Genomic DNA, 24672 nt, shown 5'->3' with positions numbered 1-24672 from the left:
CATGACGATCTTGCAGTATTAGGTTTTGCACAGCATCAATGTTTTCTTGAACAACAACTGATTTTGGACGACCTTCGCGAATCTCGTCGGTGAGCGAATGGCGGCCACGATTAAATTCGTTATACCAGCGTTTCACAGTGGCAAAGGATGGGGCTTCATCGCCAAATGTGGAAGTAAGTTGATCGATGCACTCTTGTCCTGATAATCCACGTCGAAAATCGTAAAAAATCATTGCACGAAAATGTTCACGAGTTAATTCCATTTTATTGTTGTCGCGCAATTTCCAAGGCAACATAAACACACAAATGAAGCTATTGACAAAACATTTGAAGTACGTTATGGTCAATAATGCCAGACGATTCCGTGCAAACGTCAAATCGCACCTAACTTCAATCAGTGTTGCCAAGGCTCAAAATATAAATAGTGACCCTCGTACTGGGTATGTCCCACCAAACACAACATCACTGTGTGTGTGTCTGGAGCTCTTCATTTGTTTTTGTTCCCACCACACTTACTTGAGGTACCCACTGATGTTTGCACTTAATGATGTGGTAAAGGATTCACTTTTCGTCTCCCATTACGATTACGTCCAAAAATGACTCCCTTCTGTAACAGGTCAGTAGGGCACTGCAAATTTCCACACCTGCTGCCTCTGCTGTGGTGACAATTTGTGAGGTACCCACCCTCATTTTGGATTTTGGACACAACCAAGGTCCTGCAGATTACTGTGAGTGGCTAAATGGACCAATTCTTAAACTGTTTGATGTGGATTCTCCTCCACAGATGTTCTCAGAATGGAGATGTCCAGCTTGACGAGTCTCCCTTGTCATGACATGCCAGTGAGGCTGCTGTTTCCAGACCGGAATTTTGTGAACCATCTTAACATTTGAAGACATCAATGGTCTTGCGGCCATACACGGCATTGTGTTTTGATGTGCAGATAATTGTGAGATGGAAAGATGTACGTGGGTTGGAAATTTAATAGTGGCAACTATTAATTTACAAATGATACAAAAGAGATACCTCTGTGAAACTTTTACAGCCCTTCGATGTAATCACCAGCATTGTGTACAACTCGTTGCCAGTGATTTGGAATGGAGTGGTCTGTTCTCTGAAGAATCTCTGGAACAGTAGGAAGCTAATGCCCTTCATCTTAGGTATCAAATCAAAGTCACAGGGACTTAATTCTGGGAGATATGGAGGATGGTAGAGTATCTGCCAGCCCCATCGAGGTAACAAATCAGCCACAGGTTGCGCTACAAGCGGCTAAGCATTGTCCTGCAAAATGATGGGAGGATTCAGCAGAAAGTGTCCCCTCTTCTTTTGCAATGCAGGTCGCAGGTTATGTTAAAAAATGAACAGTAATACCACAGACAAGTTAATAAGTTAATAAAATTAACTCGTCTGTGGTAATACTGTGCATTGACTGTCTGTCCTGGAGGCCCCTTGAGAATCACCAGAACTTTCACATTAGTGGTGTTCCGATTACACAACTTTAGACTGCCAACTCCAATGATACTCCATTCCTCTCGTCACTGCGCATGCGCCTAGTGTTGGAAGGAAGAGTCCATTTACTGGGAAGTACCTTAGGTATGAAACTAACGTGTGGTATAAGTGAGAAGCACTGGTTTCGTTTCATGGTGTGTAAACAGCAGCATTGCCACTATCAAATTTTCAACTTACGTATGTGTTTTTGAGAACATTCCAGAGTTTCTATCAAAGAATCATATCACTTCTAAGTATACACATGGAAGAGGTAATGTTTGAAAGTCCTTTTGTTAACTAGATAGGTATACATTTCTGATAATTTTTATTAATTTCCAAATAGAAACTTTCTATATTTTGGTTGAAATACCCCAGAAGGAAATATCATAAGTAAACAGCATGCATTTGTTTAGAATAATGAACTTTTAAATAAAACACCCTTATTTATATGAACTCAATTTGTCAGATATATGTAGATTAATTTTATTAAAAATTGATTCATACTTGTATTAGTTACAGTATATGCCTCTTGTTGCAATAATTATAATAGGTGCCCATGCTGGTTCTGGAAAGAGAAGTAATTTGAATATTATTCTTAACTGAACTAACTCTCTAGCCTTCTTAAATTTGAAGGTTTATGGTTGCATCAACATTAAGCATTCCATCTGTCCCTATCCTGGTCACTGTCACTAACAACTGAGTCAGACCATTTAATTTTAGTCTTTCATTAGTTTATTTTACCTTCCTAATGGCATATTCTAAGGCAGAATTGAAGACCAATGGAGATAATGCATATCCTTCTTTTAACCCATCATACTATTTACACAAATTTCACTTTCTGTTTCATTATTGCATACTTTTATCAAGCTTCTTATGTATTTCAAACTCGATAAATATACTATATAATTTCTCTCATTTCACAGCATCCTATGCTTTTTAAAATCGATGAATATCAGTGATATTCAATTATCAATGTAATTGAATATCACTCACAATTAAAAGTAAATATTTTATTGTGTTCTTGTATTGTTAGTCCCTTCATCCAGAGTCACTTGAGTTCCAAATGCAAGACACAACAACTATCCATCCCAGGGAACAAGAGAGAGAAATATTATTACTGAATACTGTATATTCAGATTAGGAAAGTAAAATACATTAGACTACAGGAAATGTAATTTTTATATTTATTTTGTAAGTTTATTTTTTTTCTACATGTTTCTTCTTCTTCTACTAGCATCCGGTCTTGACAGTGACAAAGCGAAAGAACTGCTTAAGAAATATGCTGAGGATTATGTAAAATATGCATCTGAACTTGACATCGTTCCTGAGAAGAAGATACACACAACATATCATGAGCATTTTCAGATCAAGTTTGGTTCCTGTGGCTATGACTATTTATCTTTATTTGGTCATTACCTAAATGATGAGGTGCACACCGTAGTAATTGAGGAAACCTATTTATTTAATTCTCTACAGGTATGTTTGTTAAAATTAAGTAAGGCACTTTTCATACTTCATACAAACATTGGGGGTATCCAAAAAGTCATGAAACTGATATTTTGAAGAAAAACCAATAACTTTTGTACAAAAGAGAGACATTAAACTTACACTGGGTATTAACTTTGTCTGTGCGGATATTATTAAAAAGTTATCAAGAAAATCATGCTCTACATGAGCTTTTGGTATGCGAAAAGAATGTTACTAAGGTGTAAAAAAGTTTTTGTATGAAGTAAAAACAAACAGTGGCACTAGGTTGAAATCCCAGTCTGGGCATTGGTATTCTTTGTGATCGTCCTGTCCTTTCAACAGTTTCGTCATATCGTCACTCATCCTCATCATTGCAATTAGCTAAAAGTTGCAGAACAGTGATGCTAAATAAAACTAAATCAAATCCATTCTTGTCGTTTTTGAATTGGCAGAGGCCTCCATATCTTCACGATTTTAAGCTTATCCTCGAATAGAAACAGTAAATTGATTTTGCAATAGTCCGTTAATTATGTCACTCATTTTCGTTCACTGCACGACATAAGTACATATCACTAAAAATTAGGGCTGAGCCGACATTGGTATCAGTAAGTATGGGTTGAAATTTTGCCACCGATACAATTCGATACCATTGTTTTTGAGTGGCTAGAAGCATGTCCAAAACCAACATTTGTTTCTTTTCAAAAGTTTGTTCACTTTTTCCAACTCACTTATTACATATCCTTTGGCTTTGAATGAAGGTGAAAAAGAAAAGTATTTGTGCATTTGTTAATTGAACATGGTCTCAAGTTCTGTGAACAGCAAGTATGTGACAAAGATCCATATGCAGGTAACACTCATGGTCAAGTATCTTGCAAATCAAGGGTAACGTGAAATTATCCCCATAGGAGTTCCTTCGAAGTCTACCAAGCTTTGATCCTCGTGTAACAATAATCCCAATGAGGTCCCTGGAGCCAAGGGGCACCTGGTGTATTGTGGACATCTCTCTCTCTTTAAGATCCACTGCAGTCAAAACAGTCATCTGCCACGTGAGTGCTGGACGTATCTCGGACATAGTACATAACATATTCCTGGAAATTCAAATACCTGGGCTAATCCCCCTTTTCCTTTCCAACTTTAGACTTTTGTTTGTCCTGACCTGTATAACTGGGTTTCAACAGGTGTTTTTTGACACTGAACACTGCAAGATAATGATTTTTTAAAACAACAGTTGATTGCACTTACTTTCTCGAAAGTGTAGTGATGGGTTTGGTTTTCCTTCCACGCCAAGGGTCCTGGGTTCAAATCCTGGCCTGGCCTGGGCATGTATGTTTGTGAGTTTTCGTTCATCATATCCCCATCTTCGCAAATTAGCCAACAGTGGCACAAAAAGCAAAGTAAAATTAAGCAAATCAATCAAGCTTCCACGCCATGGATAGAACTATGCATTTAATGTTTTTACAGGGTGCGGCAACATAACTTCCTTATTTCAGAACGCAATAAAACCCATGTGATGAATTAGAATTGTTTAATGTTTTTTTTTACATTGTAGGTACATATCTAAAGTTATGTTTCACACAGTTTTGAAAATCATATCAGGGAAGTGACGCCCCTCATTGTCCATACACTGAAGAAGCCTTGATGGATGTTGGCCTTCAGGTCTTGGAGGATTCTTGGACAGGTAACATAAATGTGGGATTTCAAAAAAACCCACAAAAAAAATTGCAAGGGGCCAAATCGGGGGAGCAGTCTGGCCACTACAAATCGCCCCTGATCGAGATGAGGCGGTCTGGGAAATGTTCCCGCAAAACAGCCATCGATGACCTTGCAGTGTGGGCCGTTGCTCCGTCCTGTTGGAACCAAATGTCCCCTAAATCCAATTCATCCAGTCGTGGAAACACACATTCCTCCAACATGTTCACATACCGGTCTGAATTCACTGTCACTGTGACCTCATTTTCTTCAAAAAACCAGGTACCAACAATCCCAGCAGAGGAAATTGCACACCACACCGTGACTTTAGGTGAATGCAAGGGCTGCTGATTTAATTCTTGGGGATTGGTGTCAGCCCAGTAGTGCATGTTCTACTTGTTGACGTATCCACTAGGTGAAAATGGTCTTCATCACTGAAAAACACAATCGCGTCCTCTGGAACGTTTTCGAGAAATGCCTCACATGCATCCCGCCAAGAACTGAAGGTGCGTTCGGAGAGTTCCTGCGCAATCGCCAACTTATAATGATGGTAATGAAGGTCATCGTGCAGAATGCGCTGCACTGAATGATCGGAAAGTCCAAGGGCAGATGCATGTTTGTGCGCAGAACGCCGAGGTGATCGCAATATTGAAGCTCTCACTGCCTCAATGTTCTCACGTGATTGGATGGGCCGAGGGGCTCCTGTTCTTCGTCTTGTCGCACTCTCGGTTTGTCTGAATGTAGTGACCCGGCAGGGAGGGGCGGGGGGAGAGAGAGAGACTATCGCTTCGCTCTTAGCTTCTCTTAATATTTCTCTCATTTTTGAAGCATCTGATCGATTGTCACTAATCTAAAAAAGACTGTAAAGTTGAGATGCATCATTTCAACAGAGCATCGTTTTGTATAGGTTAATTTATTCATCGCAGCTTGTCAGAAATACATATATATAAAATGTAATTATAATAATAATTGTACTCATACAATATATATATACATACACACATATTTGTATATATGTAATTAGTAATAACTAGCCTTTGTTATTTTAAATTGGAATTATACAAGTATCGGTATCGGCGAGAGTATCAGTATCAGTTCAAAGTGGTATTGGCTCAGCCCTACTAAAAATATACATATAAATATTATAATTCACTCGCTCACTACATCAAATGCACAGCCTGTGCCCTCTAAATAAATTCTGCACATTAAGGAATGTAATTTTCTTAAACATCCTTGAACACGATTTTCACTTGCACTTCACTTTCACTTCACTCCTGTTAAAGGCCCAGAAACCTATAAGTTCTAATGGGTTCTATTGGGTTCCACTGAATGACCGGAACCTTTTTCTCGCACAATTGAATTTTTTTCCAAGCTGCATATTGTTTCATTGAAAAAGAAATATTCTTTGACCCTATTTAAATTGATCTGGAAATAGAGGTTCCTGGATCTGCATTTAAAATCATCTGGAAAAAAGGTTCCTGGACCAAACTTAAATTCGGCCGGAGAAAAGGTGCGTGGACCATAGCCAGAAAGAAGGTGCCTGGACCAAATTGAAATACTCTGTGATCAGAAGTATCCGGACACCCACCTGAAAATAAAGTACAAGTTTGGGCAACTCTCCATCGGGAACACTGGCAGTCAATACAGTGTTGGCCCACCCTTAGCCTTCATGACAGCGTTCACTCTCACAGGCATACTTTCAATCAGGTGCCGGAAGGTTTCCTGAGGAATGGCAGCCCATTCCTCGCAGAGTGCCAAAATGAGAAGAGGTATTGATGTTGATCGGTGTCGTCTAGCACGAAGTCGGCATTCCAAAACATCCCAGAGATGTTCTATGGGATTAAAATCAGGACTCTGTGCAGGCCAGTCCATTAGTGGGACGTTCTTGTCGTCGAACCCCTCCGCCACAAGCCCTGCAGTATGGACGGGTGATCAGTCGTGTTGAAAGACACAATGGTCATCCCTGAACTGGTCTTCGACGGTAGGCATTATGAAAGCTGTTAAAATGTCAACGTAAGCTTGTGCAGTAACATTGCCATGTAAAGCAACAAGGGGGCCAAGCCCCCTCTAGGAGAAACATGACCACACTGTAACCCTGCCACCTCCGAATTTTACTGTCTGCATTATTCAGGCTGGTAGATGTCGTTCACCAGGCATTCGCCACATCCACAGCCTACCATCGGATCGCCACATTGTGTACTGTGATTCATCGCTCCACACAACGGTTTTCCACTGTTCTATGGTCCAGTTTTGATGCTCCTTGCACCACACGAGCCGGTGTTTGGCATTTGTCTGTGGGAAGTTTGACTTATGGGCAGCTGCTCAGCCATGGAAACCAAGTTGCTGCACCTTGCGCCAAACAGTAATGGTGCTTGGAGTAGATCCTGATGCAATTAAGAATTCCTGTGTGATGGTAGCGATGGATGATTGACGATAATGCTGTACGACCCTCTTCAACACTCGATGGTCTCTGGAGGTCAACATGGGAGGTTGGCCTGCACGCTTTTTGGGTTGTACACATCCCTTCACTATAACATCAGAAACAATGGGCAGAGGGATGTTTAGGAGGGTGGAAATCTCACACACAGACTTCCTACACAAGTGGCACCCAACCAACTGACCACGTTGAAAGTCTGCGAGTTCCTCAGACCATCCCATAATGCTGTATCACACTGTCTGCAGACTACTGAGTTCGCTGACTATGTGTTCTACGTGATAGATGGCAGTACTGTGTCACCCTCTATGATAAACACACGTTTCGCGGTGTGCCCGGATACTTTTGATCACATAGAGTACTTTAAATATAAAAAGGTTTAAAACCCATTTGCTGATTTTCTCTGAATTTATTTACAATTCCTGGACCTATACATTCCAATCAGGCACATATCTAGAAATAAATATTGGAAAAAATTGAAAAAAAAAATGCACCCTGGCAAAGAAATGAATGTCAAATAGATAAAGAATCGAATATTGATTGAATATCAAAAAAGGATGTTAGATCCATCTTGCATAAATCTTATTTGGTACTGTCATTCAAAGTCCTATGATCCCGATAACAATTCTTGCCTTCCAATTACTTCAGTTGAAATAAATTACCCTCAATTAAACAAGTACAATATATTTTAGTTATTTAATTTTAGATATTTTTAAATTTCATTATTTTAATCATTTAATTTAATTTCTTAGTAAAGTCTTTTTTGGGGGGAGGGGGTCCAGATCCTTTGGACCTCCCGCGAAATACATCCTCAATTCTAATGGGTTAACCCTCCGTTGGTATTCTTTTGAGCATGGCTCTCACCCTGGGACATAATTGTAAGTTTTTCAGGCCCAGATAATTATATCACTTTCTGGTGTTGTGTAGCTATATTTTAGAATGTCTATGACCAGATGTCGCCAGTTATAGGTTGTGACATTGTTCTGTGTGTGCACAGACATGTCATTTTCATGACAGTCCGTGTTTTGTGAGTGCCACGCTCTACGTATACCAACTGCATAACCATTCTTTTCACGCATATTTTATTGTGTGTGCACTGAATTAGTGTTGTATCACAGTTTTCTCTTTTGATTCTTCGGTAATTATTTTATTTAACTATTCATATATTACTGTCATTATTTCTGGCTAAATGAACTTTCAAACCTGATTTTTCATTACAAATGAACAAGGGCACTTCTGAGCATTGCTTACTGACCGAGTGACGTTAAAAAGAGAAGACCTGGACAGTGTGTTTGATTCTCAGAGCATAGTTGGTAATGTTGTTGAAGAGTTATGGAAAAGCGAAAATGATAGCAACACGGATCAAACTCCTTGTGAAGAAGAGCCTATTTTTACATGTTTTTTTCCTGTCAATGTATTGGGCAGGATGAAACTACGAAGTAGAATGTACATACATCTCTCTCGTCAACATGCAATAAATTATTGAATTTATTACTAATGTAATGCAAATTAGTTAACCTCAAAAGTAAATTCCAAATAAAAATATAAAAATTGTTGTATTTTCCTTGATAAATTGTCTCTCACAATAGGTAATCAGTAATATTGAAATAAAATAATATCATTTCCTATTATGTAATAAATAAGATAAATTTTAACATGTAAGTGACGTATGTTAGGCAATATATATTTACAAATTATTTATAATGTGATAAATATAAAATTATATTCAAAAAATGCCAATAAACATGAAATTCATATGTGAGCACCACGCTCACACTTATACCAATGGAGAGTTAATTGGGCTCCATTACAGGACTGGGACCTTTTTTTCTCGCGTAAATTAAGTTCCATCCAAGTTGCATATTGTTTCATTTCACTATGGAACTTCAGGGTGGCTACTCACTGGGAATTCCTTGAATTCTGGGAATTATGCGTGAATTCTACTTGAATTTTTCTCACGTAGACGTGAAAAATTACAACTTTTTTAAATCCAAATCCTATTCACATTTTATGCAAATAAAAATTATTTTCGTAAAATTTTCTTGCTCGCTTGGCTTGCAATTCTTGCTTTTCTTAGTCTCATCAAGTTTATGACCATAGCTATACCGCATTTGTTACAACCTGTCCCGGTTCCCGCGCTAGCTGGTCGCTGGCTTTTCTCCGTGCTGGGGAGAGTCAAAGCCAGGCAGCCAATTAAAATATGCAACGTGACAACAGCGTCTACGTAAGCGCCTCTCTTCTGGCTTCCATTCGCTCCTTGCTGCCCAGCAGACGATTTTTTCCTAATTTCTAATTGGCACCGAAACTGTCGAGCGATCCCTAGCGCGGGAAAAGGGACAGGTTCTAACAAACGCGGTATAGGGGGCGGTGGGAGTTGGCTCTGGGCATCGAACTATCTAAATGAAAAAAAGTTGTAAAATTGATTGATTGATTTGTTGTTTTAAGTCCACTTTATGCACAGAAAGGCTAATCGGGACTGGACCTACAGTTTAAAGTGGGATCTGAACTACTGTGCCATGTGTTAAAAAAATAATTAAAATCGTTTGTTCAAACAAAATGCTTTAGCACCAACTTCTACCCCCTTTTTGCATAATTTACGAGAATGTCGTCGTCTTTGATACTACTACTACTACTGCTACTAATAGTAATAATAACAACAATGTTGGTCCCGGCAGATTTGAATCCCAGCTTGGGCATGGATGTTTGTGACTGTCCATTCATCAATTCCATCATATCATCACTCATCCCCATCTTCACAAATTAGCCAAACGTGGCACAAGAAGCGAAGTAAAATAAAACAAATCAATAATGATAATAATAATATTATTATTAACACTATTATTAGTATTAGTAGTATTTGTACATTTATTCTGGCACTTTCTCCCTGCCCGCTCAGACAAGAATTCGTGGTTGCACCTCTGATTGTAAATAGAAACTCAGCACCTTAAATTAAATATTTTAATTATATTACATATACCGTTTAATTGAATTATAATTTTTGGATGTTTGAATCACATAGACCCTTTATATTATGAAGATATTTGTGTGTGTATGTTGAGAGGTGGTAATACGTAAGGGTGAATGGAGAAAACATCTGCTTGAATTTTTGGAGAGTTTTCCTTGAAAACCGGGAATTATACTTGAATTTTATCATGGTCCCAGAGTAGCCACCCTATTTTAACTGATCAGTATAAAGGTTCCTGAAGCTCATTTAAATTGATCTCTCTCTCCTCCTCCAGAAAAAAGGTTCCTGAACAGAATTGGTATGCTTTAAACATCAAATGGTTCTTTATGGTCCAGAGCCCTTGCAGATTTTCTCTCCTGGACGGAAATTGAATTTATTTAAAATTCCTGGACCTTAACAACCCTGGTCATCCCTGGCCAGCAAGTCTCCACCAGTTCAAAACCTTGCCACCATTGTAATGCATGGTTGGTTGAACAGGTGAGCGGCCTCTCACTTCTGCATGTGTTCAATGGGACAGTGTTCTTTTTTGCCCAGAAGACAATTTTCCTATCACATACCACCCTTCTCCCATTCCTGTAATTGTAGTTTTGTTTCAAAATTTTCCTTTCCTGGAAAATCCTTTGCTGGTTACCAAGTTTTGTAATACAATTAGTATCACTGTGAGGTTCTACCTTTTTTTGAAAGGAGGAAAACAGACGTGTGCTAAAAACCATTACCATATACGCCATGTGTTGGAAGTCCCCCCCTCCCTCCTTACCACTGCCTCTACAGATTGTACTTGGGAAGAAAAGTTCTTCAGGCAGAAGTGTAGTTATAGTTGAAAGTAACGACTGTTAACTATTGTTTCCCCCTTCTGTCGTTATTTGAGAATGAAGTATGTGTCACATTTGGTAGTCATTATTTTATATATTTGGTGTGGGTTTCGGAGATAGCCTAAAATATGTGTGCTTGTAAGTAAAATTTTGCAGGTTGTCAGTTGGAGAGTGAGAGTGAGCGAGTGTTTGTTTGTTTTTGGTGATGTTTCGTTCAAATGTACTTCTTCTTTTCAGTTATCATTGTTTATTCACCTGGTAGAAGTTCTTGTCAGATATTGCCGAAACTTAAGAAGAATTCATTTAACTACCGTTAAGAATTTCCAATCGACAGAACAAAATGGATGCTTTACGAGTCTGGGTCACTCTCTTGAACTGTTAGGGGTAACTTTCAATTTTGAGTATTCAGATATACTTCACGATCGTCATATCCGGTAAGTTTTGTACATCAGTATTTTGAGAATGTTACCTCTTGTGCTAACGAAACAAATCCTAAAGAATTACAGTAATCTTTACTCATTTTGATACATTATAACGGTACCATAATGTGTACCATTATATAATAAAAATAAAATAATGCAATCAGGTAAAATCTACGATTCGAGTTCGTATTTGTTGTTTATATTTGCCCAAAAATTAAATTTACATTATTCTGGTTTTGTTTGAATTGCATTATTCTGGTTTTGTTTGAATTGAAGTACATATCTAAACTTCAAGTATTCAAAAATATTAAAAACGTATGGAAGTAATTTTGTCTATGATAGATCAGGAATGTACTTATGGTAGATTTCCAATTAATGCAAAAATGCAGTTTAGTTTGATTTCACTAGCTTTTACTTGATTATTCGTAGGTATATGGGTATGTAGGTACATGTACTTCATACGGATTACCAACACATACAAGCAAATTGAAATGTGTTATGGTGGAATTCCGACTAAAAACTTAAGATTTAATACAACAAGCATCTTAAATAGTAGTCTTAAAGTGATAAAGTTGTTAAAGATTGCCAACTCTCATAGAGGGAAAAATCTAAGATATGCGTGGAAAAACCTTTTTCCCACAAAAATTATAAAACTTTTATTTACCTTTAATAATTAGAAAGAAATACAAAACAAGTAATAGAGTATTGTAATATCTGTTTTATTGTACTAACTTTATTTTACAATCATGTTAATTTATTAACACTGTACAATTTTATACTTATTACTTAAAAAATATGAACAAGTTGATATGCTGTGCATATAGTTGTAACAGTGTGAGTTTGAATACACTGATCATCTAAAAGATCGCAGACTCAGAGGATGGAGTCGTTAATTTCAACGGAGACCTAAATTGGGTCTATTTTGCTTCCAAAAACAAGATGAATCCGTGAAACGTAATTGTCTTGTGAAAATAGGATTCGTACTTGTGTTTTGATCTTAAAAGAAGGCCATGGAAAAGCCGTTAAAGTGAAAAGGACTTAATAATAGTGATGCGTTGGAAAAACGAAGATCGTCGGCCATTCTATCTTCGTAAGGAACATGCAGATAAGTATCCTTGAATTGCCAAATATACAAAATAACAGTTAGTAAGGTGTGGAACAATTGTTTATTTGATATTTGATGCATCCACTGAACTTTGATATAGCATGTGGTAATTTATTCTTCGACTAACTCGTATAATTGATACTGGTTATCTAGATCAAATCTACGTAAAGTGAATGATTTTACATGTGATCACAAAGTGATATGATATCTTGTTTATGTGGAAAGGAACTTGAAAACATGTAAAAAAGTGAAATATGAAATATAAAAATTTAATTTATGATATCATTATAATGAAAAGCATGTGATACACAACCTTGAATGTAATTCTCGTTTTTTAATACATTGTTCTTCATTTGTTTTTGATTTCTAGTATTTTCATTTATGACACTTAAAGTGAATATAATTATTGAGTTATGTAACTAGGTAAAGCTAAATATTTGACTTGAAATTCTGATATGATATAATTTTAATTTCATTAAAATTCTTAATTTCTAATTCGTATGATTTATAACTTACGATATGTCACCACAGTACAGGCATTCGTGCTGCAATTTTATCTTATGCAAGATGTAGTTCAATAACAATTTTCAAGTCCCATTCTTATAGCTTGTTAAGGTGAAATTGTAACTATTGCGATACCGAGAAGATAGGTACATAATTCTATAAAGGTGCGGTGTTTGTTATTGTCTATATAGAGACATGTTTTAACATGATTGTCAGAAGAAAAAAAATTCCTTTGATGTGAAAATTCTCTTTGATTTAACTGCATATAACTTGATGAAACTGTATCAATATGTCCTCTGTGATCAAATTTTCTAAGAAATTGGATATCAGAATTACTTTGACTCAGTATTTTACTGATTGTGATACTGGTTCCAATATGCCAGCACTGATATTTATACTTTGGATATCAAGATGATATTTAATGGGAGATGAAGGGAATTCTTTTTTATGTTTCCCCTTACCAATTTTTGACTCTTATGGTTAAACTATATACAGTGGACTCATTCTAATTCGAACTTGGTTAATGCAAATTATTTGGTATTTCAAACAAGTTTATTTCCCTTGAACTTCCTATTGCAACCAATGCTAAAAATTTATATGTAATTCAAATTTTGGAACCTTTGGTTTGGATAATTTGAATGCCAGCTATCCTGAAACAGCTGCATGGAAGAGAAAGTTTCTGTTTGGTGGTATGCAGCCTCCACCATCTCATCAATCAGATGGGACTGCCCACCCCTTTTGTGTGCAGGTATTTCCTTAAACCCTCTCCCCCACTAGCCAGTAACCGTAATAGAGTTATTTTGCAATAGAATGAATGTTATTAACCATCACTTTAGTTACTTAGGACAAACCATTTTTTAATTGAAGTAATTCAAGCAAAGTTAACTTCATGTCTCACCATTTATCTGTTGTAATAATATAAATAATAATATAATAAAAAAATATAAAATAATATAATGTATATTATATATTAATTTATAAAAAAATTAATGTATTTTTTGGTGTTTAAATAATATTTATTCATGGGTTCCAATGCATTTTCTTCTGCTTCCTTCTTAAAATGCACTTTAGTTGTGAATGTGAATTAATTGGGCATATTTCCAGTGAAGTTCAGGTTTTCGTTAATTTTTTTTTTTAAACTTTTCTCTTTTTGTTCGTATGTGGAGCAAGAGTTCAAAGCTGGAACTGAAGTCTTTTAGTGATTCATGCTTCCCTGCCTTTTTGAAAAGCTTACAGTAGCCCTTTCTTCTATCCTGACATGCAGAACCCTGGATTCCAGCATCCCAACCCCTGTTTCCAACATGCTGCTTGCCTCCAGATTGCTTCAAATTGTGAAAAATAATAATCTTTTCCACATTGCACAATTCTTTACAAGATATTTAAAATAAAATAATAATAATCGTAATTTTTCTGCGTTAAACCGAACAGGGAAATTCATCAGGTGGAACACTATATAGTTAAATAAAATGTCTCTGCTTCCAGTTTTAATATGCGTTATTGCGAATATTCTCTAACATGATTCCTCATATTTGTTTTCAATCTTGTTTTCTATGAATATGTTGGAATACAGTTTCTGATTTCAAGTTATAAGCAATAATGGAAACCTTAAAGCCTGGTTTGAAAAAATACCTATGTGGAAGACATCAAGACCTATTGCCAGGCATATTGTTTTCGTATGAGAGCTATGTTTAAGAACATCATCTGTTCAAACTCTAATAATTTTCTTTCAATTTCAGGTTGAACAATGGTTGGGCATTCACACTTGGGAAAGGGCTTGATATATACCAGCCAGTAGATAGTTACCACATCCTTGGTGTCTACGATCTGTTCTTCAGAAGATGCATCGAAACCAGTGTTGATGTTTATTTTGAACAAAGTGGAAAAGCAGTTCAGAAGTTTGTGAAGACTGTGCCAACAGTGTGACTGCTCGTAATGAGATAATATTAGCATGAATCGGAGGAAATAGTGAAAGTGTCACCGAGTCACATCATTATTTTGGTCTTTCGTGTGTGTTACTGTTTTTGTAGTGTTAGTATTGTAGTATTATAAGTGGGATTACTTTTATGCCATAGCACTGTTAGAGACATTGTATCATTTTAAAAACTAATATCAAAGCTTATTTTGTAACCAGTGCCAATTTTGTTTTTATTTTCAAAACAATAACAGAGGTATTGATATCATTTCAGCCCCAGTAATAATGATAAAAATATGTTTCTTTAGTTATATTTATGACAAAAAATGTGCAACACATTATTGGAAAATTTTCCTGGTGATAATGTTCACTGCAGTTAACAACCACAATTTCTGTGAGTTCTTCCTACCTTTTGAATAACATCAGATGCCATAAACTTGGAGAAAGGTCCAGAATATAAGCAAGGCTTATACAACATTCTTAGATGCATGCTAATACCAAGACAGCTAGATAGGTATACCAGTATATGTTGTAACTTTCACATGTAAATATATCAGAGAAGTATTGAAAAATATTTTCAGAGCATTAAAAGAAAAGTTAAGTTTATACAATATTTGGAAACTGGAAAGACTGGAATTTTGCTTTTCAGTTAATTGCTAACAAGAGCATTGAAAATCAAACCTAATGAAAATATTTATTTAGTGTAGCGTGACGTCGGGTAAGGTACGGGATCGAGTCACGCCGGGACGTAGCTCAGATAAATACGATAGGTCTTAAGTTTGACTTGGCTAACCACCTCTACCCTTAAGGGAGCTGATGAAGGTTTGTTGGGAGCCTGTGGTGTTGAACGCTACTCACCCCTTGCTGTAGGTCTGGCCCTCGGCTTCTGGCGTCGGCGACTGTGACAGGTGCCCGCTGGAGAGATCGTAGATGACAATAAGAGACAGCAGGCAATTCGGCGACTTGTTTTGTGGCTTGCAGATTCTTTGGCTGGCTTAATCCGGACTGCTTATGGACTTCTCGCTTGTTACCGCCTCGTAGTGTCGCAATCTCTCAGCAGGCCGTCGTTCTCTTCTCGTCGATCAGCTTGGTGGTGATATTGGAGCGAAGTGAGAGATCGATTTTCCGTCTCCAGGGGTTTTATACATTGGATTTGAGTCATAACTTGGTGGACTTTGCACCTCCACCGTGCACCTGGGGTATCCCTGGATGCAGATGGAAATTTACGGTGGAGGTGCACTCACCGCTGGCGAGGGCCGTTGCCTTGCTGACTGTGAAAATTCTTTTTGCTCGGCTCTGCATCTGGTGGAATGTGGGGTGAATGAGCGTTCAACTTGCGAGCTTCAGAGCGATGTTTGAGGCAAATTAATGTTTCTACCTTTATGCTCCCAATTCCTTCATCATTCCCCTGGTCAAGATGTATCCACTGTGAGTGGTTACTAAGCAGAGTAGAGATGGTTATGGAGAGTATATTTTGAAATAATAATTAAAGGTACATGGAGTAAAGAAAAATAAAAACCCTGTATATAATAATGTGTAAAATAAAAAAAAAAAAGTTGGAGCTGTCGGAATAGCTGGTACTGTTTGGCCAGCGATCCGAGAACTCTCGAGTTTTCTGCGCATGCCCGAAGTAGAAGAGTCCAGTCGTAAATTGGGGGAGTTTGCGGAACCGCTTCTCTGAAACGCGAGCAGCGCGAGTGTCACGTGGGGAAAGAGAGCAATGTTGCCAACCGGAGAATATTGACACAAGATATTGGAAGTGCTCTGGCCGTGGAGAGGCGTCTTTGCAAAAGCTGAAGTCTTGAACGTAGCGCCAGTTCGGCATCTTTGACCCAACCCCAGAGGAAGTCGACTGGACCGGTATCTGGTTTCAAGCCACCACTATGGGCGTCCGGAAGGGGGGGCAAGGGGGGACGCCCCCCTGAAAAATGAAAGTCATCCAAAAATTATGTATTTCGCACGTATAATTTCATTTTAACCACAATAATATGTGTTAATTATTGCATGATCACCAAAAATTCAAATTTAAGCAATGTGTTTTTAGGGAACAGCACTATTTTTGGAGAAAATGTGCCTTGTTTGCCCCCCCCTGGAAAAAAAACCTTCCTTGCCCCTCCCTGGAAAAAATCCTGCGGACGTCCATGGCCACCACCTGTTTTTCCATAAAGCGATGTTGTCACTTTTGCCTGCAGTGTTTAGACATCCATTCATTCACTGCGACAATTTTATTCACAAGGTCTTTATATTATATATAAAAAAATAGCACAGCACAATAACACTAATCGAGATTCAACTCTTCAATACCAACAGTGAACCTAAAATTGACAAACGGCATGGTTGTGCATGTCCCTCGGTTTTCGTTACTTATGTTCTGGTGGATAAGCATCCTCGCAGATTGGTAACACTGTTCAACGTGCAACCGCGAGCAGCGTTCTCGCGCCTGCCTTCCTATCGCCAACTTCCCCTTTTTCTTGGCACTTTGCCAACTGGAGCTCTCGGATCGCTGGTCAAACAGTACTGCACTATTCTGGCTGCATGTTCAGCTGGAATGCTGACCGCTGGTGGTATGCTGAGCTGCAGGCGGAGCTGCAATAGGATGTCTGCTGGCTGGCTGCATGATGTCTGCATCATGATGTCTGCATGATGAGCTGCAATAGGATATCTGCTGGCTGGCTGGCTGCATGATGAGCTGCAATAAGATATCTGCTGGCTGTCTGTCTGCATGATGAGCTGCAAGAAGATGTCTGCTGGTTGGCTGCATGCGGAACTGCCGAAGAGATGCTTAAGAAATGCTGTGAGTGTAGCAGGCCAGATGGTGACGTTGTGCAAGGGGGAGCCGACAAGCGTAAGGAAGGGGAAGTTATAACAGAAGGTGTTCGCCTAAGTGTGGAAGAGTAAAGGTCGGTGTCGAAGGTGACATGAGTGAAATGACAGGGGTGGGTAGACAGTAGCCATCATCGAAAGTGATATGTGTGGGAAGAGGAGGAGCTAAGCGAGTGGGAGTTGTAAGTTGATGAAGAGTGGGAGGGGGTGGTGGGGAATGTGCGGGACGTTGAGATATAGCAGCTAAGGAAATAGGAGGACTAATAATAGGGACGGAACATGTCTTAGTAGGAGATGGGGTTCGCCGGGGACAACATGAACAGCAAGAAGTGCGACGTTTTAGACGTAAGTACGTGTATGTAATGCAAATACAAAGAAGCAGGAGAGCTATGAAAATTAAGAAGAGATAGGAGGTTGTATGTGCAGGAGATTTTATAAGGTCATGAGGGGTAAGTGCACGAGCCTTAGAAGTAAAACATAAGAAAAGGGGAATGTGGAGAAGTTTAAATTGGTATATGACATCTAGAGTGAGGCGTGAGCCAGACAAAAATTATAATGATAGGAAAATCCGCATGCCTGTAAAGTGGAGTTATAGGAGGGATGTCAAGAACTTTATATTGGGAGAGGTTAAGGTGAGGCATATGAAATGTCCATTGTTTATGATAAAGAGCCGTTGCATTCACAAGGGGGGAAATTTTATAATGGGTGTCGAGTAGAAAATTGGGATTGTTGGTCCAGGCAGCAGGAAGGATATGAATCGTTCGGTGGATTGTTGAATGATCGAAACCACAAGGAAAGATAGCATGAATTTTGATATCGGGGGTGATAAGTACATCTGTACGGCAAGCCACGTGTAACAATACTGCACCGGGTTCGTGAAAAGTAGTAAGATTATAATGTAAAGTGGAGCCATTAGCGTAAAGAAAGGTGATGGTAGGAGGAGGATTAATTATTGCATATACATTTAAATCTAATTTGACCACATCAGTGAGGTGGGATTCGTGACATGTGTAGGTACACACATTCATCGTATCAGCCACGGTTGTTGCTTGAATCAATTTGGAAAAACAGAAATTGAGCCCATCGTGTCTTCCTGTGTGAGAAGGATGAAGGCACAATTTCTGTGTATGGACTTGACAATTTTCAAGGTCTTTACCACTAATAGTGACAACATTATGAGAATCATCGATGGCGATATACGATGGATTATGCGACACTACGCATGTTAAATTTTGATACGAAAAGGGGACAGGGATTGCTAAATAAAGTTTATAGTTCTTCTGAGTGGAAGTGATAGGCACCTTCAACTCAATATTGACAGCATCAGCTGATATCCTGCATTGGGACAGTGGTATCTGATAATACATGTCAATAAGGGTGAGAGGAATTGCTATATCAAATCCAGTAGGAAGAATATTTTTTTTAATCTTTTTCAAGTCTCGGTGCAGTGTTGTTTTAGATACAAAATGTTCAGATAGAAAATGATGTTTACAATTGTTAATGGTATTCTCATATTCAAAAAGGGTGAAAATTTGGCTAAGCTGCAAGGTTAAGGTCATAAATTCGATGAGATATGCCTGCGCTTGATGTGCATCTTTGATTGTTAAATTTTTAAGTTTATTAATTAATGCTTCCTGGTTTCTAGCCAAACCATCAGAGTGGTTAGCATATTCAGTAAAAACATCCTCAATCTGATGTTGGAAAGAGTGAATTTCACCAGTTAAATTTTGATAGAAAATATGATTAGCTTGCAGTTGTAATTTAATGTTAGATATCGTTTGTTTTACTTTATGAGCATTTTGTAATAAGGGTTCTAGTTGCTTAGTAGTGTCAAAATCACAGCAATAGTTAGCAATGCTACTTATAAAGCCAAGGAGTGCACATTTTTGTCTAACTACGGAAGTGTTGGGAGTGGGTCGTGTGAAGAGGGAAAGGTGTGAAAAAAGGTGTGAATGAAAATTTTGGACTTGGACCGCAAGTTTACATTGGTTGGAATCTTCTTCACCTTCGTTGCACATGTCATTATGTAGTGTTGATGGGAAGTGCTGGGGTTTAGGCATTTCTAATTTCACATTATAGTAGATGGGGATGGTATAATGATAAGGGATGGTTCCTGGTAGTTCTTTCAGGTAAATTCCCCGAGATGATTTTCACATGCTCAGTCGCCGTGGTGACCGAAAAAATGAGGGAAAAAAGGGAAAGTAATAACAGTACTGCCATGGTCGTTAGTGAACCCTGAAAGGGACAAAGATACAATTTTAAAACTGAGTTTGCATTAAAAAAAATAGCATGTATTAAGCATGAGATTTGTGATGAAAAAAAAATGTTTTCCGAGTAAGCTACTCAAATAAAAAGGTAAAAGAGCACTAATGATAAATTAGAAAAGAGAAGGAATAGCAAGCTGTAATGCAAGAGATTCTCGAGACTGAATAGGTTATAATATAAACTTCTGCATTTTTATTTGTTTGTATTTTATTACCATTTGTTTACGTTTTGCGCTCCACGATGTATTTGCTGGAGCCGAGGCGATTGCTACATCGTCAGCTGTGCGAGATTAGTCTACGGGTAGGTCGCGCATGCGCAGATACTTGTGAGAGTTTTTTTTTTCAATCTGCTTGCTTGCTGCAGACAGAAAAAATCGCGTTGTCTCTAGCGAGTAGAAAATTCACGTACTCAACCAGTAGTCAGTTGAGAGACTACGTTCCTGATTGGCCGTTTTTACTTTCTACTTCTTTATTATTATTACTTTGTGGAATATTAAAAGTTTATTTTAGTCTTCGAACTTGCTTTGAAAGTTAATTCCCGACTTTTTCATGTGTACAGTGTTGAGGAGGAGGGAACAGGAAGAAGAGGTTACTATGTGAATCAAAATGGCAGAACTTCCGTTTTTACATGTGCTCGTTCTTGTGTGCAACTGAGTGAAAAATGTCCGTTGTGAAAAAATCGCGTTGCAAAAAAAATTGCGAAAATACAAGTATTATATTGACATGTGGGTGCGAAAAGAATATTTATAAAGTGTGAATGGACTGTGCAACGGTGAAAAATGGAAAAATTGAATATTTAAGTGACAGACTGGTCCGAGTCAAGGTGCCTAGTTTTCAAACGGTGAATCGTGATAGCATCAGTTTTCAGTTTGCCACGACCATCGGTGTATTCCACCAAATAGGAATTGGCGTCGTTTTGTGAAATTATTTTCCCTTGAAATTTGTAGGAGGACGAAAATGCCTTGGGTACATGGGGATGAGGGGTAGTGTCCAAAATATACACTAATTGTCCAGGGGAATAGGTCGTTTGTTGTGTCTTTTTGTCGGCACATTGTTTTTGCTGCTCAAATCGCTTTGCTAAATGTTTGTGTGCTAGTTCTCGAGTGGCTTGGAGTTGTTCTATTCTCTGTTCATTAGAGTGGATAGTGGTGTTGGGATTAGTAGGGAGAACAGCATCTGCAATTAATCTAGGGTGTTGTCCAAATAGCAAAAAATAGGGGGAGTTGTTTATACCAAGATGTGTACTTACATTGTGGGCATGGGTCGTGCTAGCCAAAAGTTCATGCCATTTACCTTGTTTTTGTACCACATAAGTTTTCATGATGGATTTCAAGTAGTGAAAAGATGATTCGACTACACCATTTCTAAAGTGAGCAGCAGTATCAATAAATTTTAATGTGACACCAGTAATTTTGGATAATTCCTGTATTAATTTGCTATAGTTCGGGGAGCTCCTGTCAAGCATCATCGTCTCTGGAAGACCAAAAATGAGAAAAACATGCGAGACAAGAGCGTTAGCTATTGAGTTGGCATCATGGTTGGGGAGGGTTGTAGTTATGGCAAATCTGGTACAATTGTCAACAACAGATAGAAAATATTTGGGTCCTGTGTCAGAGGTTGAAGTCAGTGGTCCACACACGTCAATATGTATTTGGCTAAAGGGATGACTAGCGGGTGGGCTCGTTTGCAGTGTATGTTGTATGGCTCCGTGAGCCCTTTTTGCTACTTGACATTCAGTGCATTTGCGTACTGCAGCGTACACATATTTCTTTAGATTAAGCCAATAGTAGCGTAAAGAGAGATGGGAGTATGTTTTAGCAGCACCTTGATGTGCAGCCATCATTTTGTTACAGTGAATTAATTGAAACACTTCTTTTCTTAGTTTTTGGGGAATACATAACTGTCTTCTATAGCCTGGTGAAAATTTAGTGTTCCTATAAAGGATTCCATTGTCAAGAACAAATGAGTAGGCTGTTTTCTCTAATTTGTGATCAGCATCTGGGTGGTTTTCATGAATTTTGATTAATGCTTGTAAATATGGGTCCTCTCTTTGTGCTGTACCTATGTCAAAGTCATCTGATTGTAACATGAAGACTTGATTTAGTATGTCCTCCTCGTCTGTGTCAAGGGAAGTGTCTGGTGCTGTGTCGTTGGACAAGGAAGGGGCTGGGTCTACAGGATTCCTCGATAGTGCATCAGCAATACCATTGTGTGATGATGGGATATGGTGGATTTGGAAGTCGAACTCTTGGAAGAAGAGTGATCTTCGAGCAAGGACCCCGGACAACTGTTTTGTTGTTCTAAGGTAAGACAATGCATGGTTATCTGTGAAAACTATAAAGGGTGTGTTGATTAAGAAGAATTTGAATGATTTTAGGACATAAAAAGCAGCTGCAATTTCAAGAGAAAAGACATCTGCTTTTTTCTCAGTGTCTGTAAGGTGTCTGCTGCAGAAGGCTATCGGATGTAGTACTCCATCAGTATCTTTCTGCATAAGACAACCAACCGCCCATACCCTGGTAGGATGCATCGATGTATACCCATGAAGTTTGCTTTGGGTCATAAGGTCTAAGAATGGGTGCGGAAATAATTTTGTCTTTTAATGCCTCAAAGCTTTTCTGATGCTCTTCATGCCAATGAAAGTTTACTTTCTTTTTGAGTAATTTGAACAAACATTCTGCGGGTTCCGCAAACCCTTGTACATAGCATCTGATGAAATTGCATATGCCTAGGAAGGATTTTAAATTCTTCTTAGATTTAGGGAATTCTTTGATTGCACGCAGGATGTGATCAGAAATTTGAAATCCCTTTTGCGACACAAGATGGCCTAAGACTGGAATTTCTTCAAAGCAAAATTTACATTTATTTGGCCCTAGTTTCAAATTGGCTGCACGTAATTTAGCAAAGACTTTATGTAAAACTTGTAGCATTGCGTCAACTGAGTTTGTGTAGCAAATTATGTCATCCGTATATGCAGATATCTCGGAACTATCTATGCCAGATAGAGCCATAGATATTACATTGTTCATGACCTAACTACTTGTCTTCAATCCCATTGGCAATACTTCATACTCGAATTTCCACAATTACTAATTGCAAATGAGGTCATTTTCTTTGACCTTTCTGTTAATTTTACCTGAAAAAATGCCGACTTAAGGTCAAGGGTTGTGTAATATTTCTTGCCTGCCATGTCTGCTAAAATGTTATCAATGTTAGGTGTTGGGAGAGAAGAGGGCTGAATAATTTTATTCAGCGCCCGAAGGTCAGACACCACACGGAACGAATTGTCTCGCTTGCGCACTAAGAGAACTGGGTGTCGGAATGGACTACCTTCTGACCTGCGAATGATGCCATCTTGTAAGAGCTTGTTAAGCTCAATTTTCATTTGCTCTCTGAGATTCAAAGGGATGGGGTATTGTCTCATATAAGGAGGTTGATTGTCTCCAATGTCATACTCATAAATTGGGGTTGTGGTGAGTTTATCGCCTTTCCAAGCTAAAACATCAGCATAATCAAATACTAACTTTATGATTTTTTTGTTTGTCTGCCTCTGATAAGTCAGGGTTAATACTGATGCAAGATGGGTCAAAGTTTTTCTGACTTTCCTTCAGTCTTGTGCTTTCTGTATTGTCTTCCGTGCATGCTTGTGGTGGTAGTCATATCAGTGTTGGATGCATCTGTCATGTCTACTATTATGCCACAGGGGGTTGCTTGGCCAAGTGGGGTGTTGGATTTGAGAGTGACTGGTTTTTCTGAGGGGTTATGAATTAGTAACAGAGGGGAAGAAGTGTTAAGGAGAGCATGGGGTATGAGGATATTGTATGTAAGGAGTGTTTCCTGAGAAGGTGTTAGTAGGATATTGTGGGGGAGGGGGGGAGTGATGGAAACTGAAACATATGTTCGGGTTTTAGGGTTACATTTTCTGGGATTGTTACTAAACTGTGTTGGTTCCTAGTAGAGTGTAGTTTAGAAAAAATTACATCAGGGATGGTGTAGGTGTGTGATTTTGTGGGAAGGTTATAGTTCGGAATATGGCCTAAGCATCTAAGAGTTAACAGGTTAGTACTAAGTGAAATGTCACATTTTTGTGTCTTCAAGAAGTCATTGCCAAGGAGAGGAGGTAATTCTTTGGATTGCACAACTCTAAAAGGGTGGGAGTACCTATATCTTCCTATGTGAAGGGGGAGTTTTAAAATTTCTGAGATAGGAAGTCTGTTACCAGTGACGCCTTTCATAATGCTGTGCATTGGGGGGAATTAAATGCTCAGGAAAATACTAAGCTGGCTTGCGTTGTCAATCATAATTTCTAGGGGGTTATTATTTGCATGAGCTTGAATGAAGAATAGGTTTTTTTTTTTTTTTCAAGGATAGGAACTGTGTCAAATTTTGTCTTGCGTGTGGATCCGTTCCATCGATTCACACGGGTTTTCAGTTTAAATCGCCCTTGTTTTCATTGTTTGGATTATAAAAACAGTCCCTGGTAGAGTGATTTGAATGGAAACAAATCTGACATTGCGAAAACTGTGAATTTTGTCGCCCCCCGACTGAATTATTATTTCCACCTCGAGATTTGAAATTACGTCTCATGCCGCGAGTAGAACCTCTGTGATTGCCATTCCCCTGGCCGTAAAAAGTAGGCCGGGTCTGAAATTGATTACTGTTATTTGATTGTATTTGGTCCGCCAGGTTCTGTACAGTGTGACACAACGCTTCAACTATATTTTCTAATGTTAAGGTTTGCAATTGATTTGTGACTGAATCTAGTTGGTTCGCTGTTGAACCGCCAGATG

General features: G+C 38.4%; 1 protein-coding gene across 1 annotated transcript in view; it reads left to right on the top strand.

Annotated features, from left to right (window-relative positions):
• LOC145979520 (MIT domain-containing protein 1-like) overlaps nucleotides 1–15016 on the top strand; it is a 76100-nt gene extending 61084 nt beyond the window's left edge. The window contains exons 7-9 of the mRNA XM_083112464.1: nucleotides 2720–2961; nucleotides 11090–11286; nucleotides 14620–15016. Coding sequence (XP_082968590.1) covers nucleotides 2720–2961; nucleotides 11090–11286; nucleotides 14620–14806 — 626 coding nt within the window. The 3' untranslated portion in view covers nucleotides 14807–15016. The remainder of the gene's footprint in view (nucleotides 1–2719; nucleotides 2962–11089; nucleotides 11287–14619) is intronic.
• The last annotated feature ends 9656 nt before the right edge of the window (nucleotides 15017–24672 follow it).

Source organism: Lepisma saccharinum, chromosome 26 (assembly GCF_977018435.1).
Source record: "Lepisma saccharinum chromosome 26, izLepSacc3.1, whole genome shotgun sequence".
NCBI classification, from domain to species: domain Eukaryota; kingdom Metazoa; phylum Arthropoda; class Insecta; order Zygentoma; family Lepismatidae; genus Lepisma; species Lepisma saccharinum.
This window is presented reverse-complemented; position numbering and strand designations above follow the sequence as displayed.